General features: G+C 35.7%; 1 protein-coding gene across 5 annotated transcripts in view; it reads right to left on the bottom strand.

The window, feature by feature from the left end:
• CCSER1 (coiled-coil serine rich protein 1) overlaps window positions 1-25,181 on the bottom strand; it is a 1,297,084-nt gene that overhangs the window by 55,088 nt on the left and 1,216,815 nt on the right. Inside the window, exon 12 of one of the 5 annotated variants that reach the window (XM_082391654.1) lies at window positions 357-5,788. The exons of the other annotated variants lie outside the window; for them this stretch is intronic. Coding sequence (XP_082247780.1) covers window positions 5,741-5,788 — 48 coding nt within the window. The 3' untranslated portion in view covers window positions 357-5,740. Of the gene's footprint in view, window positions 1-356; window positions 5,789-25,181 lie in introns of those variants that run through there. 5 annotated transcript variants of the gene reach the window in all.

Raw genomic sequence — 25,181 nt, 5'->3', positions numbered from 1 at the left:
GGTCATGAAGAACCTAGGGGCAAGAAGGGAATAAAGACACAGGCCTGCTAGAGAATGGACTTGAGGATACGGGGAGGGGGAAGGGTAAGCTGGAACAAAGTGAGAGAGTGGCATGGACATATATACACTACCAAATGTAAAATAGCTATTGGGAAGCAGCCGCATAGCACAGGGAGATCAGCTCGGTGCTTTGTGACCACCTAGAGGGGTGGGATAGGGAGGGTGGGAGGGAGGGAGATGCAAGAGGGAAGAGATATGGGGACATATGCATATGTATAACTAACTGTTCCACTTTGTTACAGAGCAGAAACTAACAAACACACCATTGTAAAGCAATTATACTCCAATAAAGATGTTAAAAAAATAATAAAAAGATGAACAGTATTTCATTGCACATATATATTACATCTTCCTTATCCACTCATCTGTTGCTAGACATTTAGGTTGTTTCCACATCTTGGTTACTGTGAATAGTGAATAGTGGTGCAGCGAACACAGAGTGCTACTATCTCTTCAAGACTCTGATTTCAATTCTTCTGGACAAATACACAGAAATGAGATTGTTGGATCATATGGTAGTTCTACTTTTAATTTTTTGAAGAACCTCATACTGTTTTCCATAGTTGCTGCAACATTTTGCATTCCCACCATCACTTATCTTTTGTTTTTCTGATAATAGTTAGCCCAACAGGTGTGAGGTGGTATCTCACTGTGGTTTCAATTTACATCTCTCTTATGATTAATGTGAGCATGTTTTCATAGACCCATTGGTCATATAAATCTTCTTTGGAGAAATGTCTATTTAAGTCTTTAGTTCATTTTTAAATTCGGTTATTAGTTTTTTTCTGAGTTGTAAAATTTATTATATTTTGGAGATATAACCTCTTATCATGTATAAGTTTTACAAATATTTACTCCCATATCATAGGTTTTCTTTTCACTGTTGATTATTTTCTTTATAGAAGCTTTTCAGTTTGATGTATCAATACTCGTTTTTTTTTTTTGTTTGTTTTTTGGCCTGTGCTTTTGGTGTCACAACCAAGATCATTCATGATCAATATCATGAAGCTTTTCTCCTATGTTTTTTTCCAGGAGTTTCACAGTTTCAGGTCTTAAATTTAAGTCACTAATGCATTCTGAATTGATTTTGTGTATGTTGTAAGATAACGGTCAAATTATATACTTTTGCATGTGGATACCCAGTTTTCCCAGCACCATTTGTCAAAGAGACTTTTCCCAATTGTGTAGTCTCTCACTTTATTGAGATTATCATTTTGTTCTTGCATTGGTCTCCTAACTTTGATGAACATCTTTGACAGTTATGTGACTTACCTGATAGAAAATTCAAAATAACTCCATTTCAACAGGGTCAGTTTCTGGAGATTTATTGATTTCCTTTGTTTGGAACATCTTTGTCTGATTATTTTCCTTAACTCTCTCTGTTGAAGTCTGTGCATTAGACAAGGCAGGCATGTCTCCCAGTCTTCACAAGCAGCCCACATACAGGAGAAGATCTCTACCAGTCAGCCCTGCATAAGATTCTGGGGGCTTCTATCAATTCCTTCCTTCCACAGGAAGAATCAGGAAGCTGTGGTTTTTGTCTCATCATTCAATGCTGATCCAGGAGGGAGGATCTTTGGCATCTACCAGACTAAGTGCTTTCCCCTCATGGGACTGGACTGTTCCCAAATCATCAGAGCTCCAAAACTAGTGAGTTGCTAATTTTTTGGACAGCCACTCAGAGGCTGCAGGCTGGATGCAGGGATCAACTCTTTCTCACCAAGGGTTAGCTAAGAGCTGGACATTTTTCATTTGCTTGTCTGTTCTGAGCTAGGAGGAGGATCTACGGTATCTATCAGCTGAAGCTACAATCTTCATTCTCCCTTGGCTGGCTAAACTGTGCAAGTTCCATCAGAGCTACAAGACTGGAAAGACAGACAGAAAACAAAACGATCTAAAACCTATGGGATGCAGTAAAAGCAGTCCTAAGAGGGAAGTTTATAGCAATACAAGCTTACCACAGGAAATAAGAAAAAAATCTCAAAAAAACAACCAAACCTTACACCTAAAGCAACTAGAGATAAAGGAACAAAGAAAACCCAAAGTAAGTAGAAGGAAAGAAATATCATAAAGATCAGAGCAGAAAGAGACTAAAAACAAAAAAAATAGAAAAGATTAATGACACAAAGAGTTGGTTCTTTGAAAAGATAAACAAAATTAATAAAACCTTTAGCCAGAATCATCAAGAAAAAAAGGGAGAGGGCCCAAATCAATAAAATAAGAAATGAAAAAGGAGAATTTACAACTGACACCACAGCAATATGAAGGACCATAAAAGACTACTACAAGCAACTATACGTCAATGAAATGGACAACCAAGAAGAAATGGACAACTTCTTAGAAAGGTACAATATCCCAAGACTGAACCAGGAAGAAATAGAAAAATATGAACAGACCAATCACAAGTACTGAAATTGAATCTGTGATTTAAAAATTCCCAATAAACAAAAGTCCAGGACCAGATGGCTTCACAGGTGAATTCTATCAAACATTTAGAGACAAGATATCACCTATCCTTCTGAAACTATTTCCAAAAAATTGCAGAGGAAGGAATACTCCCAAACTCATTCTGTGAGGCCACCATCACCCTGATACCAAAATCAGACAAAGATACCACAAAAAAAGAAAATTACAGACCAATATCATTGATGAACATAGATGCAAAAATCCTCAACAAAATACTAGCAAACCAAATCCAACAATACATAAAAGGATCATACACCATGATCAAGTGGGGTTTATCCCAGGGATGCAAGGATTTTTCAATATCTGCAAATCAGTGTGCTACACCACATTAACAAACTGAAGAATAAAAACCATATGATCGCAATAGATCCAGAAAAAGCTTTTGATAAAATTCAACATCCATTTATGATTAAACAAACACTCTCCAGAAAGTGGGCATAGAGGGAATTTACTTCAACATAATAAAGGCCATATATGACAAACACACAGCTAGCATCATACTCAACAGTGAAAAGCTGAAAGCATTTTCTGTAAGACTGGGAACAAGAAAAGGATGCCCACCTTTGCCACTTTTACTCAACATAGTATTGGAAGTCCTAGCCACAGCAATCAGAGAAGAAAAAGAAATAAAAGGAATCCAAATTGGAAAAGAAGTAAAACTGTCACTGTTTGCAGATGACATGATACTATACATTGAAAATCCGAAAGATGCTACCAGAAAACTATTAGAGCTCATGAATGAATTTGGTAAAGTTGCATGATACAAAATTAATAAACAGAAATCTGTTGCATATCTATAAACTAACAATGAAAGATCAGAAAGAGAAATTAAGAAAACAATCCCATTTACTATCATATCAAAAAGAATACCTGGGAATAAACCTACCTAAGGAGGCAAAAGACCTGTACTCCACAAACTACAAGATACTAATGAAAGAAATCAAAGATGACACAAACAGATGGAAAGATACACTGTGTTCTTGGATTTGAAGAATCAATATTGTCAAAATGAATATACTACCCAAGGCAGTCTACAGATTCAATGCAATCCCTATCAAATTACCAATGACATTTTTCACAGAACTAGAACAAAAAATTTTTAAATTTGTATAGGAACCCAAAAGACTCTGAATATCCAAAGCAATCCTGAGAAAGAAATACAAAGCTGGAAGAATCAGGTTCCCTGATTTCAGACTATACTACAAAGCTACAGTAATCAAAACAGTATGGTACTGACATAAAGGCAGATTTATAGATCAACAGAATAGGATAAAAGCCCAGAAGTAAACCCACACACCTATGGTCAATTAATCTATGACAAAGGAGGCAAGAATATACAATGGAGAAAAGACAATCTCTTCAATACGTGGTGCTGGGAAAACTGGACAGCTACATGTACAAAAATGAAAATAGAACATTCTCTAACACCATATACAAAAATAAACTCCAAATGGATTAAAGACCTAAATGTTAAGACCAAATACTATAAAACTCCTGGAGTAAAACATAGGCAGAGCACTCTTTGACATACATTGCAGCAGTATCTTTTTGGATCTGTCTCCTAGAGTAATGGAAATAAAAACAAAAATAAACAAATGGGTTCTAGTTAAACTTAAAAGCTTTTGCACAGCAAGGGAAACCATAAACAAAATGAAAAGACAACCTGCAGAACAGGAGAAAATATTTGCAAATGATGCGACCATGTGTCCAACAAGGTATTAATCTCCAAAATATACAAATGGCTCATACAGCTCAACATCAAAAAAAACCCCACAACAACAACAAGGAACCCAATCAAAAAATGGAAATGGGCAGAAGATCCAAATAGACATTCCTCCAAAGAAGACATACAGATGGCCAAAGGCACATGAAAAGATGCACAACATTGTTAATTATTAGAGAAATGAAAATCAAAGCTACAATGAGGTATCACCTCACGCTAGTTAGAAAGGGCATCATTAGAAAATCTCCAAACAACAAATGCTGCAGAGGGTGTGGAGAAAAGGGAACCCTCTTGCACTGTTGGTGGGAATGTAAATTGATACAGCCACTATGGAAAGCAGTATGGAGGTTCCTTATAAAACTAAAGATTGAGATACTATATGATCCTGCAATCCCACTCCTGGGCATATACCCAGAGAAAACTCTAATTTGAAAAGATACATGCACCCCAGTGTTCTTTGCAGCATTATTTTTAATAGCCAAGACCTGGAAGCAACTTAAATGTCCATTGACAGATGAATGGATAAAGAAGATGTGGTGTATACGCACACACACACACACACACACATGCACACACACACACAATGCAATATTAGCCATAAAAAAGAATGCAATAATGTCATTTGCAGCAACATAGATGGACCTAGAGATGATCATACTAAGTGAAGTAAGCCAAAGACAAATATCATACGATATCGCTTAAATGTGGAACCTAAAAAAAAAAATGATACAAATGAACTCATACACAGAATAGACCCCCAGACATAGGAAACAAACTTATGGTTACCAAAGGGGAGGTGGGTAGAGATAAATTAGGAGTTTGGAATTAACATATACACACCACTGTATGTATAATAAATAACCAACAAGGGCCCACTGTATAGCACAGGGAACTATACTCAATATTTTGTAATAACCTACAAGGGAAACGAATCTGAAAAATAATATATATATGTATAACTGAATCACTTTGCTGTACACCTGAAACTAACACAACATTGTAAATCAACTATACTTCAATAAAAAAATAAATAGATAGATGGATAGATAGATGAATAAATACAATGTTGCTAACACATTTTAGTAAGAACACTGCTGGACAGTCTTATAACTTTAAGTGAAGAGGCACAAAGTGTTTGATCCAGGCAGCTGCTCTATAAAAGACTAAAACGTTGTGATTTGACAGAAGGAGCTAGTGGCTTGTAAGTAGGGAAACTGAGAGCTCCTGAAGACTGTCCCAGAACTCAAGGGCTCTGATGTAACCTTGAACAATATTCTTGGTGTTTCACCCTCTACACCTTCTGTGGCAAACTCAGTGGAGGCAAGAAGGAATTTCTGAGTGTAATTTTTTTCTCCCTACCTCATTCCAAAAATTCTGGGCCAAATGTCATAGAAAAACTATTTATTTTCTTTCCATTTATTACAGGCAATAGGAATAGAGAATATTACTTATAAAAATGTTGAAAATATTTATAAGAAGACTCACCATAAGCTAGTGATAAGATTCAGGAATGGCACTCTTAAAATGCTTGTGAGTTTCCTGTTTTGACATATTCATGAGAAAAGAATATTGTAATCACTTTATATAATTCTTACATCCAAACAAGCCATGAGTTTTCCTTAAAATGCCTTTTAAAATAATGCATTCATACTAATTTTCTGAATTATTTATACCTACTATCTGTGCATTTTTCTCTTAAAAATAAATGAAAATTGGTACAATATTTAGAAAGTATTCTTAAATTAAAAGTAGGAAGGCTGGTCCATCCTATAACTCCCCTAAGATCATGAAGTCAGCAAAACCCCTTTTTATATAGCATATTTTATCAAGTAATTATTAATGCATAATCTCTCTAGGTATTTTTGAACACCCACTTCTTTTGTTTTTAATGAAAAATTATTCTAGTATAACTCTATTATAACTCTAGTTATAACTCTGCCTCTTAATGCTTAGACCAGAATTTTCACTGTATTCTGTAAGTTTTATGATAACCTACTTCCTTCTAAAAGAAGGGTAGATCCATTAGTTTTGAACAGATCAGATCCTTTACTAGAAAGTTTACAGATAATTTGAATAATAGTCAATTTTAAGTAAAAGTAATTAAAATCTAAATGTTTAACCCTCTGTCCCAAATTACATCAAAATCAGGATTAGCAGTCACTAATTTCTATTTCTTCTCAAAATATTAAGTTAAAATGACTGCAAATATCAGGTCTTCCTTGATGAATTATGTTTGCTATGTGCAGAAGCACGTTTACCTCTTTTTAACAAACATTGTCTAATTGAAGATATTTATTTGGATCCCTCCCAACTCCCCAAATTATATTCATATTAGTTGAACCTCTATTTTGCACCTACCACGGGCTAAAGGTTGGTCATTTCAATGTGATAGGGCAAAATTGTTTATAAATCTCAGCTTTAAATTTCTTCACCTATATAATATGTTACATGCCCCTGGGAATGATGTAATAATTAATGAGTTTGAAAAATACATTAACCTTTCTGACGAAACACGCTCTATAAGTACAAAGTGCTATTTTACTTTGCTCCAAATAAGATATACTGCAAAAAATAAAAATAGAAAAGAAGATCAAATTAAGGTAGATTGACAATACAAACAAATTATAAATAGAAATCCTTGTCTCTAATAAGGTTTTGTCCTAGCTTATAAATTTGTTCTTGTCCCAAATAGCTCTTCTTAGGTTAGCTTTACTTCTGTATCTAAGAAATTAGGTCATTCCTTTTAAAAAATATACCATTAATGTTAGTGTTTTACAGTTGAATTATATTATCCATTGTATTCATCTTTAGACTTTAATTAATACAACTAGTCTGAGCTTTTTAGTGATAGTGTTTAGTCCAATGTCTGGTATATAATAACCTAAGTCATAGATTATTTTGTTCAATTCATCTATCTTATAATGGGAGAAACAGACTGTACACTAACTTAACCATGGCTGCTTAATGACAGTCATGTTTTTGAACTTCAGCATCTCCTCTTTTAATAGTTTGGAAAACTTCAATAATGTAAATCATAGATAAAAGAAATTTCTAGATGCAGTAGTTCTCAAATTCTTGTATCTAAATAAATTTAATGATAGAAAAGAGTGAGACGTTCAGGCAGAGAGGGTTGGGGAACAATCAGAAACTGCCTATCACACACATAAAATTCCTTTGAAATCTCTTATTTTGAAAATTTTTCATAATTTGCATTCTATTCAATAATATATTGATGTGTAATTTATTGTAAAGATAAATTTCCCCTAAATTTTAATAAAAATGTGATATGTCAGGATGACTCATATATATATATATACATGTGTACATGTGTATATGTATATATATACATATTTCAAAGGCATATTAGCTAGATGAAGAATATAGCTAATATCCTAGAACAAAGAGTATTTCAGTTAGAGAAGTGCAAACTTAGTGGAATAGATAGATAATAGAAAAACTAGCTATAAAATGCATTTCAAATAAATGAATATTAAATTGACTTCTTTTAGTAAATCTATAACACAATTGAGAATTTTTCAAATTTGTTCCCATTTATAATAAAATTAAAAAGAATTATCAATCCACGTACACCAAAATATACATTTACAAGATAGCATCAATGAAAATACTAAAATATTAAGCACAATACTGTATTAGATACAAAGTCACAAAATAAAAGAATTTCAAATCAAATTACAGTATTAGAAATTCTGACAATGTGATTGCTTGCTTTACCGTGATTTATGTATATCAGACTGGAGGGACCATAGATTTGTACTTAAAAATTAAGGATCTAAAAACAAGGTGCCTACCATAAGAATTCTAATTTTACCTTTTTTTATGATATGAACTTTGACCAGTTATTTTAATCTCATTAAGGCTCTATTTTTTCTATCAGTAAAATAGACTTGATAAATAAGATAAACCATAGAAAATTTTGAGCTTAGTATCTTATCTTCAGTAGTGAATTAATGTTATCTTTTGATATTATGTTATTAATTTTCTATCAGAATTCTATATACTAAAAACAAAGAAATATAAAATAATTCGAATCTGGTTCTAAATATTATATATCTTATAGGTAACTTTTATTGTACTTACTTATTTAAGAAATAATTATATGGTGTTAACTGTAGGAAGTCTGAATGGTCTGAGGCCACAAAAGTTTAATATATATTTAGAGAATATTTTTCTTAAACCTCCTAGAAATGTTTGAACCTCATGGAAAACTAGACATTACAGATGTAAAAACATAACTATCTGTAATACACTCCACATACATGACCTTCTTTCTTTGGTTTTACTATGCCAAGTTGATTCCACAGTAAACCTTTTATTTGGAGTTTACACTGCCTTGACCACTACACTCATAGATCTTCCAGCTTGAAAAACTAGTTCCTTTTTGTCACATAGGTCTCAGTACAAATGCACTTCCTTAAGAAACCTTCTCTGAATTCTAAATACAAGGGAATAAATTACCTACTCTCTCATTCTCTTTATATCACCCCCAAATAAAGATCTTGCTAATCAATCAGTTACTGATTTTCTATTTCCACCCACAAGTATGTAAGCGCATTTAACACAGGGACAGTATCTTTTTTGTTCTTTTCTGTGTCCCTAAGGCTTAGAATGGTACCTGGTAAGTTATGTACATTTGAAAATATTCATTGAATTAAATAAGCCAAGCTAGATGAAATGGACCAATTCCTGTAAAGACACAGTCTATTTCTTCTTATGTGACTTCTGCAATGTGAATAGGCCTATATCCATTTAGAACTTGAATCAATAATTAATAATCTTCCAAAAGAGAGAGCACCAGAACACCCAGATAAGTTCACAGATGAATTCCACTAAACATTTAAAGAAAAATTATACCAATTTTCTACAATATTTTTTCAGAGGATAGAAGCAGAATAAATACTTCCTAACTAATTTTATGAGGTTAGCATTCCACTGATATCAAAACCTGATAAAGATTAGAGAAAAAAAATTATACATCAATATTTCTCATGAACATAGATGCAAAAATCCTTAACAAATTCCAACAATATATAAAAAGAATTATACTCTATGACCAAATGAGACTTATCCCAGGTATGTAAGACTGGTTTGAAAATCAATTAATGAAATCCATCATATTAGGCTAAAGAATCTTGAACATATCAATAGATACAGAAAAAAACACTTGATAAACTCTAACACCCTTTCAACATAAAAAACAAAAACCAAAAAAACTCAGCATACTGGAAAGAGGAGAAAACATTTGATTAAAAAATTGATTAAAAAACTATAGTTAACCTCATACTTAATACTGAGAAACCTGAAGCTTTCTCACTAAGATCAGGAACAAGAAAAGGATGTACTCTCTCATCACCACTTTTCAATATCATACTGGAAGTTCTAGCTAATGCAATAAGACATGAAATTGGGGGGGTGGGAAGGAATACTGACTGGAAAGTAAGATATAAAACTGTCTTTGTTCACAGATGGCATGCTTATGTATATTGAAAATCCAAAATAACTGACAAAAAACCATCTGGAACTTATAAGTGACTATAGCAACATTGCAAGATACAAGGGTAATGTATAAAAGCCAATTGCCTTTCTATATATTACCAATGGACAAGTGGAATTTGAAACTAAAAACACAGTATCAATTACATTAGCACTCCAAAAATGAAATTGTTAGGTACAAATCTAAAAAAAAATATGTCCAAGATCTCTAAGAGGAAAACAGAAACACTTTGATAAAACATATTAAAGAAAAACTAAATAGAGATATTCCATGTTCATGGATAGGAAGACTCAATATGGTCAAGATGTCAGTACTTCCCAACTTGATCTATAGACTGCAATCAAAATCCCAGCAGGTTATTTTATGGATATCACCTAACTAACTGATTCTAAAGCTTATATGGAGAAGCAAAAAACCCAGAATAGCCAACTAAATATTGAAGTCAAAGGACAAAGCCAGAGGAATGACACTACCCAAATTCAAGACTTACTACAAAGCTACATTAATCAAGATAGTGTGGTATGGGCAAAAGAACAGACAACTAAACATAATGGAACAGAATAGAGAGTCCAGAAGTAGACCCATGTATATATACTCAATTGATCTTTGACAAGGGAGCAAAGACAATACAATGGAGGAAAGAGAGTCATTTCAACAAATGTTGTTGGGCCAACTGGACCTTACATCCTACATACTAATTAACTGAAAATGAATCATAGATCTAAGTGTAAAATGCAAAGCTATAAAACCTCCTAGAAGATAACACAGGAGACTACCTAGATGATCTTGGGTATGGCAATGACTTTTTAGTTTCAATACCAGCAGCACAATCCATGAAAGAAACAATTGATAAGTTGGACTTTATTAAAATTAAAAATTTCTTTTCTATAAAAGTCAATGCCAAGTGAAGGAGAAGGCAAGCACAGACTGGGAGAACGTGTTTGCAAAAGACATATCTGGAGATTGGTTCAAGATGGCGGAGTAGAAGGACATGTGCTCACTCCCTCTTGTGAGAGCACCAGAATCACAACTAACTGCTGAACAGTCATCGACAGGAAGACACTGGAACTCACCAAAAAAGATACCCCATATCCAAAGACAAAGGAGAAGCTTCAACGAAACAGTAGACAGGACGCAATCACAATAAAATCAAATCCCATAACAACTGGGTGGGTGATTCACAAACTGGAGAACAATTATACCACAGAAGTCCATCCACTGGAGTGAAGGTGCTGAGCCCCACGTCAGGCTTCCCAACCTGGGGGTCTGGCAAGGGGAAGAGGAATTCCCAGAGAATCAGACTTTGAAGGCTAGTGGGATTTGACTGCAGGACTTCAACAGGACTGGGGGAGACTCCACTTTTGGAGGAGTCTCCATTTTTGGAGGGCACACACAAAGCAGTGTGAGCATCAGGAACCAGGGGGAAGGAGCAGTAACCCCGTAGGAGACTGAACCAGACCTACCTGCTAGTGGTGGAGGCTCTCCTGCAGAGGCAGGGGGCAGCTGTGGCTTACCATGGGGACAAGGACACTGGTAGCAGAAGTTCTGGGAAGTACTCCTTGGCGTGAGCCCTCCCAGAGTCCACCATTAACCCCACCAAAGAGTGCTGGGTCGCCTCAAGCCAAACAACCAACAGAGAGGGAACTCAGCCCCACCCATCAGCAGACAAGTGGATTAAACTTTTACTGAGCTCTGCCCACCAGAGCAACACCCAGCTCTACCCACCACCAGTCCCTCCCATCAGGAAGCTTGCACAGGCCTCTTAGATACCCTCATCCACCAGAGGGAAGACAGCAGAAGCAACAACTACAATCCTGCAGCCTGTGGAATGAAAACCACATTCACAGAAAGACAGACAAAATGAAAAGGCAGAGGGCTATAAACCAGATGAAGGAACAAGATAAAACCCCAGAAAAACAATTAAATGAAGTGGAGATAGGCAACCTTCCAGAAAAAGAATTCAGAATAATGATAGTGAAGATGATCCAGAACCTTGGAAAAAAAGAATAGAGGCAAAAATCAAGAAGATGCAGGAAATGTTTCCAAAGACCTAGAAGAATTAAAGAACAAACACCTAGAAAAACTAAAGAACAAACAAACGGAGATGAACAATACAATAACTGAAATGAAAAATACACTAGAAGGAATAAATAGAAGAATAAGTGAGGCAGAAGAATGGATAAGTGACCTGGAAGACAGAATGGTGGAATTCACTGCCATGGAACAGAATACAGAAAAAAGAAGGAAAAGAAGTGAAGACAGCCTAAGAGACCTCGTTAAAGAGACAACATTAAATACACCAACATTCACATTACAGGGGTCCCAGAAGGAGAAGAGAGAGAGAAGGACTCGAGAAAATATTTGAAAAGATTATAGTTGAAAATTTCCCTAACAGGGGAAAGGAAATAGCCACCCAAATCCAGGAAGTGCAGAGAGTCCCAGGAAGGATAAACCCAAGGAGAAACACGCTGAGACACAGAGTAATCAAACTGACAGAAATTAAGACAAAGAAAAATTAATAAAAGCAACAAGGAAAAATGACAAATAACATAAAAGGGAACTCCCATAAGGTTAACAGCTGATTTCTCAGCAGAAACTCTACATGCCAGAAGGGAGTGGCAAGATATATTTAAAGTGAAGAAACGGAAGAATGTACAACCAAAATTATCTGGCAAGGATCTCATTCAGATTCAACAGAGAAATCAAAAGCTTTACATACAAGCAAAAGATAAGAGAATTCAGCACCACCAAACCAGCTCTACAACAAATGCTAAAGGAACTTCTCTAAGTGGGAAACACAAGAGAAGGAAAGGACCTACAAAAACAACCCAAAACCAAGGAACATACATATCGATGATTAGCTTAAATGTGAATGGATTAAATGCTCCAACCAAAAGACACCAGCTCGCTGAATGGATACAAAAACAAGACCCATATAAACACTGTCTACAAGAGACCCACTTCAGACCTAGGGACACATACAGACTGAAAGTGAGGGGATGGAAAAAGATATTCCATGAAAATGGAAATCAAAAGAAAGCTGGAATAGCAATTCTCATATCAGACAAAATAGACTTTAAAATAAAGAATGTTACAAGAGACAAGGAAGGACACTACATAATGATGAAGGGATCAATCTAAGAAGAAGATATAACAATTATAAATATATATGCACCATACATAGGAGCACCTCAATACATAAGGCAAATGTTAACAGCCACAAAAGAGGAAATCGACAGTAACACAATAATAGTGGGGGACTTTAACACCTCACTTACACCAATGGACAGATCATCCAGACAGAAAATTAATAAGGAAACAGAAGCATTAAATGACACAATAGACCAGATAGATTTAATTGATATTCATAGGGCATTCCATCCAAAAACAGCAGATTACTCTTTCTTCTCAAGTGCACATGGAATATTCTCCAGGACAGAGCATATCTTGGGTCACAAATCAAGCCTTGGTAAATTTAAGAAAACTGAAATCATATCAAGCATCTTTTCTGACGAGAACACTATGAGATTAGAAATCAATTACAGGGAAAAAAACGTAAAAAATACAAACACATGGAGGCTAAACAATACGTTACTAAATAACCAAGAGATCACTGAAGAAATCAAAGAGGAAATCAAAATATTCCTAGAGACAAATTACAATGAAAACACGATGATCTAAAAACGTATGGGATGCAGCAGAAGCAGTTCTAAGAGGAAAGTTTATAGCAATACAAGCCTACTTCAACACAAGAAAAATCTCAATTAAACACTCTAACTTTACACCTAATGGAACTAGAGAAAGAAGGACAAACAAAATCCAAAGTTAGCAGAAGGAAAGAAATCATAAAGATCAGAGCAGAAGTGAATGAAATAGAAATAAAGAAAACAATAGCAAAGATCAAGAAACTAAAAGATGGTTGAGAAGATAAACAAAATTCATAAACCTTTATCCAGACTCTTCAAGAAAAAGAGGGAGGAGACTCAATAAAATTAGAAATGAAAAAGGAGAAGTTACAATGGAAATACAAAGAAATACAAAGCACATAAGAGACTACTACAAGCAAATCTATGGCAATAAAATGGACAACCTGGAAGAAATGGACAAATTCTTAGAAAGGTATACGCTTCCAAGACTGAACCAGGAAGAAACAGAAAATATGAACAGATCAATCACAAGTAATGAAATTGAAACTGTGATTAAAAATCTTCCAACAAACAAAAGTCCAGGACCAGATGGCTTCACAGGTGAATTCTATCAAACATTTAGAGAAGAGCTAACAGCCATCCTTCTCAAACTCTTTCAAAAAATTGCAGAGGAAGGAATACTCCCAGACTCATTCTATGAGGCCAATGTCACCCTGATACCAAAACCTGACAAAGATACTACAAAAAAAAGGAAAATTACAGACCAATATCACTGATGAATATAGGTGCAAAAATCCTCAACAAAATACTACCAAACAGAATCCAACAACATATTTAAAGGATAATACACCATGATCAAGTGGGATTTATCCCACGGACGCAAGGATTCTTCAATACATGCAAATCAATCAATATGATACACCATAGTAACAAACTGAAGAATAAAAACCATATGATCATGTCAGTAGATGCAGAAGAAGCTTCTGACAAAATTCAACACTCATTTATGATAAAATACCTTCAGAATGGGGGCACAGAGGGAACCTACCTCAACATAATAAGGCCATATATGACAAACCCACAGCAAACATCATTCTCAATGGTGAAAACCTGAAAGCCTTTCCTCTAAGATCCAGAACAAGACAAGGCTGTCCACTCTCACCATTATTATTCAACATAGTTTTGGAAGTCCTAGCCATGGCAATCAGAGAAGAAAAAGACATAAAAGGAATACAGATAGGAGAAGAAGAAGTAAAACTGTCACTGTTTGCGGATGACATGATATTATACATAGATAATCCTAAAGATGCCACCAGAAAACTACTAGAGCTAAGCAATGAATTTGGTAAAGTTGCAGGATACAAAATTAATGTACAGAAATCTCTTGCATTACTATACACTAAAAATGAAAGATCAGAAAGAGAAATTAAGGAAACAATCCCATTCACCATTGCACAAAAAGAATAAAATACCTAGGAATAAACCTACCTATGGAGGTAAAAGACCTGTACTCAGAAAACTATAAGACACTGATGAAAAAAATCAAAGATGACACAAACAGATATACCATGTTCTTGGATTGGAAGAATCAATATTGTGAAAATGACTATACTACCCAAAGCAATCTACAGATTCAATGCAATCCCTATCAAAATACCAATGGCATTTTTACAGAACTAGAACAAAAAATCTTAAAATTTGTATGGAGACACAAAAGACCCCAAATAGCCAAAGTCATCTTGAGAGAAAAAAACAGAGCTGGAGGAATCAGACTCTCTGGCTTCAGACTATACTACAAAGCTACAGTAATCAAGACAATATGGTACTGGCACAAAAACAGAAATATAGATCAATGGAACAGGATAGAAAGCCCAGAGATAAACTCACGCACATATGGTCCACTAATCTATGACAAAGAAGGCAAGGATATACAATGGAGAAAAGACAGTCTCGTCAATAAGTGGTGCTGGGAAAACTGGACAGGTACATGTAAAAGAATGAAATTAGAACACTCCCTAACACCATACACAAAAATAAACTCAAAATGGATTCGAGACCTAAATGTAAGACCAGACACTATAAAACTCTCAGAGGAAAACATAGGAAGAACATTCTTTGACATAAATCACAGAAGCATCTTTTTTGACTCCCATCCTAGAGTAATGGAAATAAAAACAAAAAATAAACAAATGGGACCTAATGAAACTTAAAAGCTTTTGCACAGCAAAGGAAACTATAAACAAAATGAAAAGACAACCCTCAGAATGGGAGAAAATATTTGCAAATGAATCAACGGACAAAGGATTAATCTCTTAAATATATAAACAGCTCATGCAGGTCAACATTAAAAAAACAAACAACCCAATCAAAAAATGGGCAGAAGACCTAAATAGGCATTTCTCCAAAGAAGACATACAGATGGTCAAGAGGTACATGAAAAGCTGCTCAACATCACTAATTATTAGAGAAATGCAAATCAAAACTACAATGAGGTATCACATCACACCGGTTAGAATGGGCATCATCAGAGAACCTTCAAACAACAAATGCTGGAGAGGGTGTGGAGAAAAGGGAACCCTCTTGCACTGTTGGTGGGAATGTAAATTGATACAGCCACTATGGAGAACAGTATGGAGGTTCCTTAAAAAACTAAAAATAGAACTACCATATGATCCAGCAATCCCACTACTGGGCATATACCCAGAGAAAACCATAATTCAAAAAGACACATGCACCCCAGTGTTCACTGCAGCACTATTTACAATAGCCAGGTCACAGAAGTAACCTAAATGTCCACTGACAGACAAATGGATAAAGAAGATGTGGCACATATATACAATGGAATATTACTCAGCCATAAAAAGAAGCGAAATTGAGTTATTTGTAGTGAGGTGGATGGACCTAGAGTCTGTCATAGAGTGAAATACGTCAGAAAGAGAAAAACAAATACCGTATGCTAACACATATATATGGAATCTAAAAAAAAAAAAAAAAAAATGGTTCTGAAGAACCTAGGGCCAGGACAGGAATAAAGATGCAGATGTAGAGAATGGACTTGAGGACATGGGGAGGGGGGAGGGTAAGCTGAGACGAAATGAGAGAGTGGCACTGACATATGTACACTACCAAATGTAAAATAGATAGCTAGTGGGAAGCAGCCACATAGCATAGGGAGATCAGCTCGGTGCTTTGTGACCACCTAGAGGGGTGGGATAGGGAGGGTAGAAGGGAGACGCAAGAGGGAGGGGATATGGGGATATATGTATACATATAGCTGATTCACTTTGTTATACAGGAGTAACTAACACAACAATGTAAAGTAATATAGAAATAATTGCCAAAACTTAGAAGCAACCAACATGACCTTCAGTAAGTAAATGGATAAACAAAACTGTGGTACATACAAACACTGGAATATTATTCAGTGCTGCAAAGAAATGAGCATTCCAGCCATGAAAAGACATGAAGGAAATTTAAATGCATATTTCTAAGTGAAAGAAGCCAATCTGAAAAGGCTACATACTGTATGATTCCAACTATATGACCTTCAGGAAAAGACAAATCTATGGAAACAAGAAAAGGAGCAGTGATTACAAGGGGTAAAGGGGGAGGGGGAGGGATAAATAGGCAGAGTACAGAGGATTTTTAGGACAATGAAACTATTCTGTATGATATTACAATGGATACATGTTACTGTGCATTTGTTAAAATCCACAGAATGTACAATGCCAAGAGTGAACCCTAATATAAATTAATGATTTGGGGTGATAATGATATGTCAATGTATGTTCATTGATTGTAACAAACATACCACTGTAGTACAGATGTTCATTGTGGGGGGAGGTTGGACATGTGTGGGAATGGGCATATATGAGAATTCGCTGTACTTTCCAAACAATTTTGCTGTGAACATAAAACTGCTATAAAAAATAAAGTTTATTAATTTAAAAATTATCAAACACCTAGAAATTCTTATTAAAATAAAAAGACAACTATTACTTTATGTTCCATAACATAGAAATAAAAGAAATTATGAGCCATTGGTAATTGTCTTATATCTAATCACATCAAGGTAAAGTTTTTACAATATCAATTTGTGACTAGCCTTAAATGGTCAGGATTTTAATTTACAGCCAAAATGATTTAGTAATCTATGCACTAACCTAATCTCTAATGATCAAATGAATAATTTGATAGAGTGGAGGAAATGTAGCAAGTAGAAGATGATACAGAGGCAGATGACTGACAGATAGATAGATAGAGATAACTGAGGGACCAATGCTTAAGACTGATTCATACAATTCAGTAAATATCTGAGAAAAAAGGGACCAGATCATAGACACTTTTATTCAATTCTGTCACAAGTTTATGATGAGTCTGATACATCCTCACAATCTTCCTCTATGTATTAATCCAGAAAATCACTAACAATGTCATGGATGACCAAATTAAGCAAATATTTATAGATCCTTACCATATATAGGATGTTTGAGATAAATTTTATTGCCAAGCCAATAACAGACCAACATTTTAAAAAAATCTCTTTTTAAGAGAGTATATATGAGAAAACAATAACTAGAATATTGAAATGTTAATTTTAGAATATTTGGTAATTGAAACAGACAGGTTAAAGGACACAAACATAAGGTACTTAAGGAAAAAACATCTACACAATGAAAGATTAGTATTAAAATATTTCAGAAAAAAAACTTGATTTGGATAGCAATCTGGAAACTCAAACTATAATGGAACACAAATTAAAGAACTCACTTAGTAAATAAGAAAAAGCACAGCACCCCAACTCAGAACTCTGGATGTCATCCAAACAAATAAAAATATGAACAAGATAAAGAGTTTCAATTAGAGATAAAAAGTTGAAAATGTCAAATAAAAGAATAACTGGAACAATTGGATTGCTCATTCTGGAAAAGGCAAAAGAAGTGAAAAAACTTCAATTCTATGAATAGAAACTAAACTGAAAGGACTGTTAGACAGAAAATGGTGATCAGCCCTCTTTCAGCTGTGCTGACAGAACAAGAGAAAATGAGCTCCATTATGAAGAATCCAGAAATAAGAAAGACTGTCATGACAGTAAAGGTGGCTTAAGCATTAGAAGAGACTCCACTAAGAATTTATAGACTTTTTCTAGAGAGTTTGACATAGGATTCATGCTTCTCAGCCTTCCTGGTTTAAGTTGCTGTTGTTTAGAACCAGAATAGTACACTTGCTAACTTCTTAATTCGATTCTACAGTAGGAGAAACCAAGATGGGATTCACAATTCAGATGACATTGAGATACATGAATTTAAACAAAATGTGTGTCTAAGTAGGGAAGTATGTGCTGTAGGGAGAAGCTGAGGCAGGGAATGGAAGGAGGAACACTCTTGCTGTTTGTAGCAGGTGTACTTCTCCGTGTCCTTGGTCTTGAACTTTTGATAGCATCTGCTGTTTTTCCTAACCCTGAAAAATAGTAAAGGCCTCTCAGACCTCTCCCAGTAGCAAATAGCTTTATTATTGTTGTTATTGTTGCTGTAGGTTTGTTTCTCTTTTTTTTTTTCTCGAAGAAAATGTTTAATTTTTAACTGATTTGGAGCAAACTGATTTATGAATAATGTTTGAAAATGTGGAAAACTGATGCATGCAATGCAATTAAGAAGCACTTTTTCCCCAATCATCTGAAAAGTTGAGAAGAACATGTACTCTCTCTTTTTCAATGATTCTAAGACTAGAATTAAGACTCAAAATTATTTAGTTTGGACCATCTCTGAAGTTCATCTGCTATACTTCTCACTCATTCCTCACACATATAAATGCCATTTACAAAGGTAGAATTTCTCTCATTAAAGGAAACAACTTAAACATTTGCTTTAGACTGTTACGCTTTCTACCTGATTAAATAGTAGCTATACCAATTAGTATGACCAACACAAATACCATTCTGCCCCTTTAAGAAAAGCTATTTTTACATCTAGTCAGCTTATCTGAATATAATAAATTCAGCTGGACAGAATAATACCGGTATACCTCGGAGATACTGAATGTTCAGTTCCAGACCATCACAATAAAGTAAGTATCACAATAAAGTGAATCACACAAATGTTTTGGTTTCTCAGTGCATATAAGTGTTATATTTATAATATAATGTAGCCTATTAGGTGTGCAATAGCATGACGTCTAAAAACCAATGTATATACCTTAATTAAAAATACTTTATTGCTAAAAAAAAATGCTGACCGTCATCTGAGCCTGCAGCAAGTCACATCTTTTTGCTGGGGGAGGTCTTGCTTGTGGAGGGCTGCTGACTGCACAGGGTGATGGCTGCTGAAGTCCGGGATGGCTGTGGCCATTTCTTAAAATAAGACACCAGTGACCTTTCCTACATTGACTGACTCTTCCTTTCATGAACGATTTCTCTGTAGCATGCAACGGTGTTTGACAGCATCTTAGCCACAATAGAACTTTCAGAATTGGAGTCAATCTTCCCCAAACTCGTTGCTTCTTTATCAACTAGGTTAGACATGACTTCCACATGAAGCTTAATCATTTCTAGCTTTTTATTTAAAATGAGAGACATGCAAGTCTTCCTTTAACTTGAACACTTAAGAGGTCATTTTAGGCTTATGAACTGGCCTAATTTCAATATCGTTGTGTCTCAGGGAATAGAGAGGCCTGATACGAGGGGAAGATGGGAGGGAAAGGCTGGTTGGTGGAGCAGTCAGAACACACACAATATTTATCAATTAAGTTTGCCGTCTTTTAAGGGTCTTGTTTGTGGCACCCTCAAACAACCACTACAGTAACATCAATGATCACAGATCACCATAACAAATATAATAATAATAATAATAAAGTTTGAAATATGGTAAGAATTATCAAAATGTGACACAGAGACACGAGGTATGTAAACTCTGCTAGAAAAATCGCACCAATAGACTTGCTTGATGCAGGGTTATCACAAACCTTTACTTTGTAAAATTCACAGTATCTAAGTTAAGAGCAATAAAATCAGGCATGCCTATATTATGAATTAATCCTTACCCTCACACCTACATTCAACAAGAAAAATTAGACTAGAACCAGAGGACACCCTGTTTTCATTATATTGGAAGGGGTATCAACACAACAAAATTTTTCCTATGAATTTCTTAATTTGATAGAATAAGTACAAAGGAAAAAACTGGAACTCTGTGCAAAAAATATATACTCTGTACTCCCATATAGGTTGTTGCTTATTGCTGTAAGACTTCAAGTTTTATGATTCATTTTTTTCCTTTAAGTGATTATTTAGCAAAAAAAATTTACTTACCACACTTTGTATGAGAGCAGATAACCAATTCTGTACAAAATTCTGGTTTTATTTAGTTTTTCTATGGGCCCTAAATATACATTACTTTAAAGGCTTCTAAAAATATGGATAGATTTTTTTTCTTAAGTGTCAGTTACAATTCTTTAGGTTTTAAAAATTTTACACCATTTGTGTATATTACTGTGTGATACAGTGCCTCATATTTCTTTTAAAGATTGTTCAAAGTGTACTCTTTTTTTAACCGTCACTACAATTCAATTCTCATGAAAATTTTAACATTAAATAACATCTATAGTAGGCAACTACATTGTACTAAGTACTTTTTTTCTAACTAATTTTATTCTGTCTGTTGTCATACTTATCTAGTAAAGTACAGCAATACCTACACAATACTGTTTAGTGATTAAAAGCATGGAGTCTTGATGCCTTGGTTTAAAATCTCAGTTACTGTACCACTAACCAGCTGTATGACCTTGGGAAAGTCACTTGACCTTTGCAAGTCCCACTTTCTTAATCTCTAAAAGGGGATAATTATAGTGTCTATTTCATAGGGCTGCTGTAAGCTAATATGCTCAAGCCTTTTAATGTAATGCCTGACAGCTAATAAACACAAAATGGCTATAAAGTATTCTTCTCAGTGCTATACTTATTAACATACACAGTAATCAAATGGAAGACAAATGCACTAAAAGTCTGGCAACATCACCAAGTGTAGACATAATGGGGATTTAAAAATAAAATCCCACTAGCACCAGTGGATTCCAGTGATTAAGAACTCTCTATCCATCTATTGTACTTAGGATTCCAAGAGAAAACAGATGGAACACTCAAATTAGTATACATTAAGAAGAATTGTTACAAAGACATACAATATTTGGGCAAAACAGAATTACAAGGGAAAGTGCAGAATTCCAGGCTTAGTTACAGTGGGGCCCCTTTAACATTCTATGCTGAGAAGGGAATGAACTGTTACTGGAAACTGTTGACAAAGAAGATTCTGTTGATAGGGCTGAGACCTAAATGAGCTGAGACCTTTGGTCAAGAGAGATAGCCAGACTTCTGAGTCTCTGCAGTTTGGGAGGCAGGGATATAAATATTCCCAAATCACTCTCTTTGCCCCCTCCAATCTCCTGCCCTTGTTCCTCTTAGAGAAAAACAACTGCAAGGGAGCCCATTGATGAGTCAATGCAAGCCAAAGTCCGAAGGCACAGAGCAGAGGAGACAAAGGTAAAGATTAGGTCTAGAGTTGCAAGCATATGAAATCCAACCTTCTGTCTGCCTATCATCTATCCATCTATTTATTGATCCATATAATGTTAATTGTTTGGCAGGTAAACACAATATAAATACAAGTTTAACTTCTGGAGAGTATGAATGCATGTACTATCACATGTTAAAATAATTTCAAGTCAATAAATACTTCATAGACTTAAAAGTTGCCAGACAATTCAGGTCAATATGGCAGAGTAGGAGGATATGAAACTTACCTCCCACCACGAAAACATCAAAAATACCTCTGTGTGTGGAACAATCCTCACTGAAAACTAACTGGAAATTGGCACAAGGACTCCTGTACAACCAAGGCTATAAGAGAGATAGATACACATGTAATCGGGAAGAAAGGGAAGAAAAACAATTGGGTTGGGACCTGTTCCCCTGGGAGGGGTCTCAGAGGAAAAGGGAAATTACACAGGCAGACACCCACCCTGTAGAGTAAGCAGTTCAAGCTACAGATTGGATGCCCAGTCCTGGGGTCCTACATGGGGAGATAACCCCACTTGGCTGGTTGGAGGACTTCTGGGACTAACAGAAGGACTGTGGGAAGTACGAACTCCAATTGTGAGGACCACAGGTACAAAGCCTTGTCCCCAAGGAAGGGCAGAGAGAGCTCTGCCCTAGTGGCTGCCAGGTTTCTGCAACAGCCTCACTGCACACCCCGATCCAGCTCACTCCATGTCACAGAGAGGCACTGGACCTGGGACAGCCATGACTGGGGGTGAGGGCGTGAGAAAAGACTTAAACATGGGACCCAGGGGAGAGCCGGTCCTGGGACAGAGCTTGCGTGGGGTGGTCGTGGCCATTTTGGCACTTACTCAAGCAACACCTCAGAAGGAGCCCAGATCTCTGACAAAGGCCATTCCACCACAGCTCGCCCCCCTGCCCCCATAGGCGCCAAGGGGTCATGCAACCCAGCCTGCCCTGCAAAGGGATTCCATAACAGGGCAGGGGGCGGCAGAGGCTGGGGGCAGTGACTGGCTGTGAGGAACAAAGGGGGCTTGCACCAGAGGCTGCTTCTAAGTGGCGCTGCAGGTGCCTACACAAGCAGCACATGGGACCTCTGTAGCCTACATGAGCTGACAGCCCATACGGGCCCCACTTGCCTCAGCACTCTCCCTCTCTGGGGCAAGGGTCCTGGTTGTAGGGAGAGGAAAAAACACACACTTGAGAGGAATAGAGCCAACTCAGGCCTGACCTGTAGCACTTCTCCTCCAGCAACTTGGGTTTAGACCCCCACCCCAAAAGGGCTGTAACTGTCACTGAACAGGGTAGAAGTCACACCTCACACTCAGCACCAGCTCTAGCCCCTCCATTTCCTGACAAGGTGAGAGCTGCCAGCACAGCCCAAGTCCACATTTGAGTCCACATCAAATCCAGCTCTCATGCCAAAGGCACTGGGCACATGCGAGCTATATAAGGAGGCTCCCCCATAAGATCACACCTTCAAAACTGCAATAGGTAACTATTTAACCTAAATTCATAGAGGCAGAGAAAGTTAAGCAAAATACAAAGGCAGAGAAACTACTTTCAACTGAAAAAGCAAGAAAAAAATCCCTGAAAAAATAAATAATGAAACAGAAATAAACAATTTATCAGAAAAAGTATTCAAAGCATTGATAATAAAAATGTTAAATAAGGGAAAATAATTGATGTACACTATGAACACTTTAACAAGGAACTAGACTAGAAAATATAAAAAAGACCCAATCAAAACTAGATAATTCAATATTAGAGATAAACACAGTAGAATGAACGAATAACAGACTAAGTGATACAAAAGAACACCTAAGTGATCTAGAAGATAGAATGGAAATCATCCAATCAGAATAGCAGAAAGGAAGACAAATGAAAAAAATGATGAAAGCAATCTACCAGATTTTTGGGATAGCATTATGTATACCAACATTTACATTATAGGGGACTCAGAAGGAAAAGAGAGAGAGAGAAAGGAATGAAAATGTATTTGAGGAAATTACAGCTAAAAACTTCCCAAACCTGAAGAAAGAAACAGATAACCAGGTACAGGAAACACAGAGGGTCCCAAACAAGATGAACCCAAACAGACCCATACCAAGATATAGCATAATTAAAATGGTAAAATTTAGAGAATTCTAATGGAAGCAAGAGAAAAACAAATAGCCGTATACAAGGGAATCCCCATAGGCTATCAGGGGATTTTCTCTGCAAGTCAGAAGGGAGTGGCATAATATATTCAAAGTGCTGAAAGGGAAAAACCTGCAACCTAGTATATATACCCAACAAGAATAATACTAAGAATAGAAGGAGAGACAAGGAACTTCTCAAAGAAGCAAAAACTAAAAGAGTTCACCAATATTAAACCTACCCTAAAAGAAATATTAAAGGGTTTCCTCTAAGTGGAAAAGAAGTAAGAATTTATAGGAAAGGGAAAATCCCACTGTGAAAGGCAGATATCTAGTAAGGACTGAAGATCAACCACTGAAGCCGGTGTGAAGATTAAAAGACAAAAAATTGTAAAAGCAACTATAACTACAATAAACAATGAAGGGATAAACAGGAAGATGTAAAATATGATATGAAAACCAAAAAATGTAGGGGAAGGTAGTAAAAACAGTAGATCTTTTAGAATGTGATTGAACATAAATGACTACCAGTTTAAACAAGTAGATATAGTTATAGGTCAACATATATATAACCACAAATCAGAAACCAACAATAGATACCAAAAACTAAAAAGGAAGGAGCACAAGTATACTACTAAAGAAAATCATTAAACCACAAGAGAAGAAGCAAAAAGAAGAAATGAACAGAGAAGAATTTCAAAAACAATGAGAAAACAAGTAATAAAATGCCAATAAGCACATACCTGTCAATAATTACTTTAAATTTCAATGGACTAAATGCCCCAGTCAAAAGCCATAGGGTGGCTGATTGGATAAAAAGAATAAGACCCTTCTATATGCTGCCTACAAGAGATTCACTTCAGAGCTAAAGACACACACAGACTGAAAGTGAAGGGACAGAAAAAGATATTTCATACAAATGAAAACAATAAGAAAGTGGGGGAGCAACACTCAATTCAGACAAAATAGACTTTAAAACAAAGGCTTTAACAAAAGACAAAGAAGGGTATCATATAATGATAAAGGGATCAATACAAGAAGAAGATGTTACACATTTTTCTAAAGAAGGCATAAGGATGGCTAA

Source organism: Balaenoptera borealis (assembly GCF_965194805.1).
Source record: "Balaenoptera borealis genome assembly, chromosome: 4".
NCBI lineage: Eukaryota > Metazoa > Chordata > Mammalia > Artiodactyla > Balaenopteridae > Balaenoptera > Balaenoptera borealis.
This window is presented reverse-complemented; position numbering and strand designations above follow the sequence as displayed.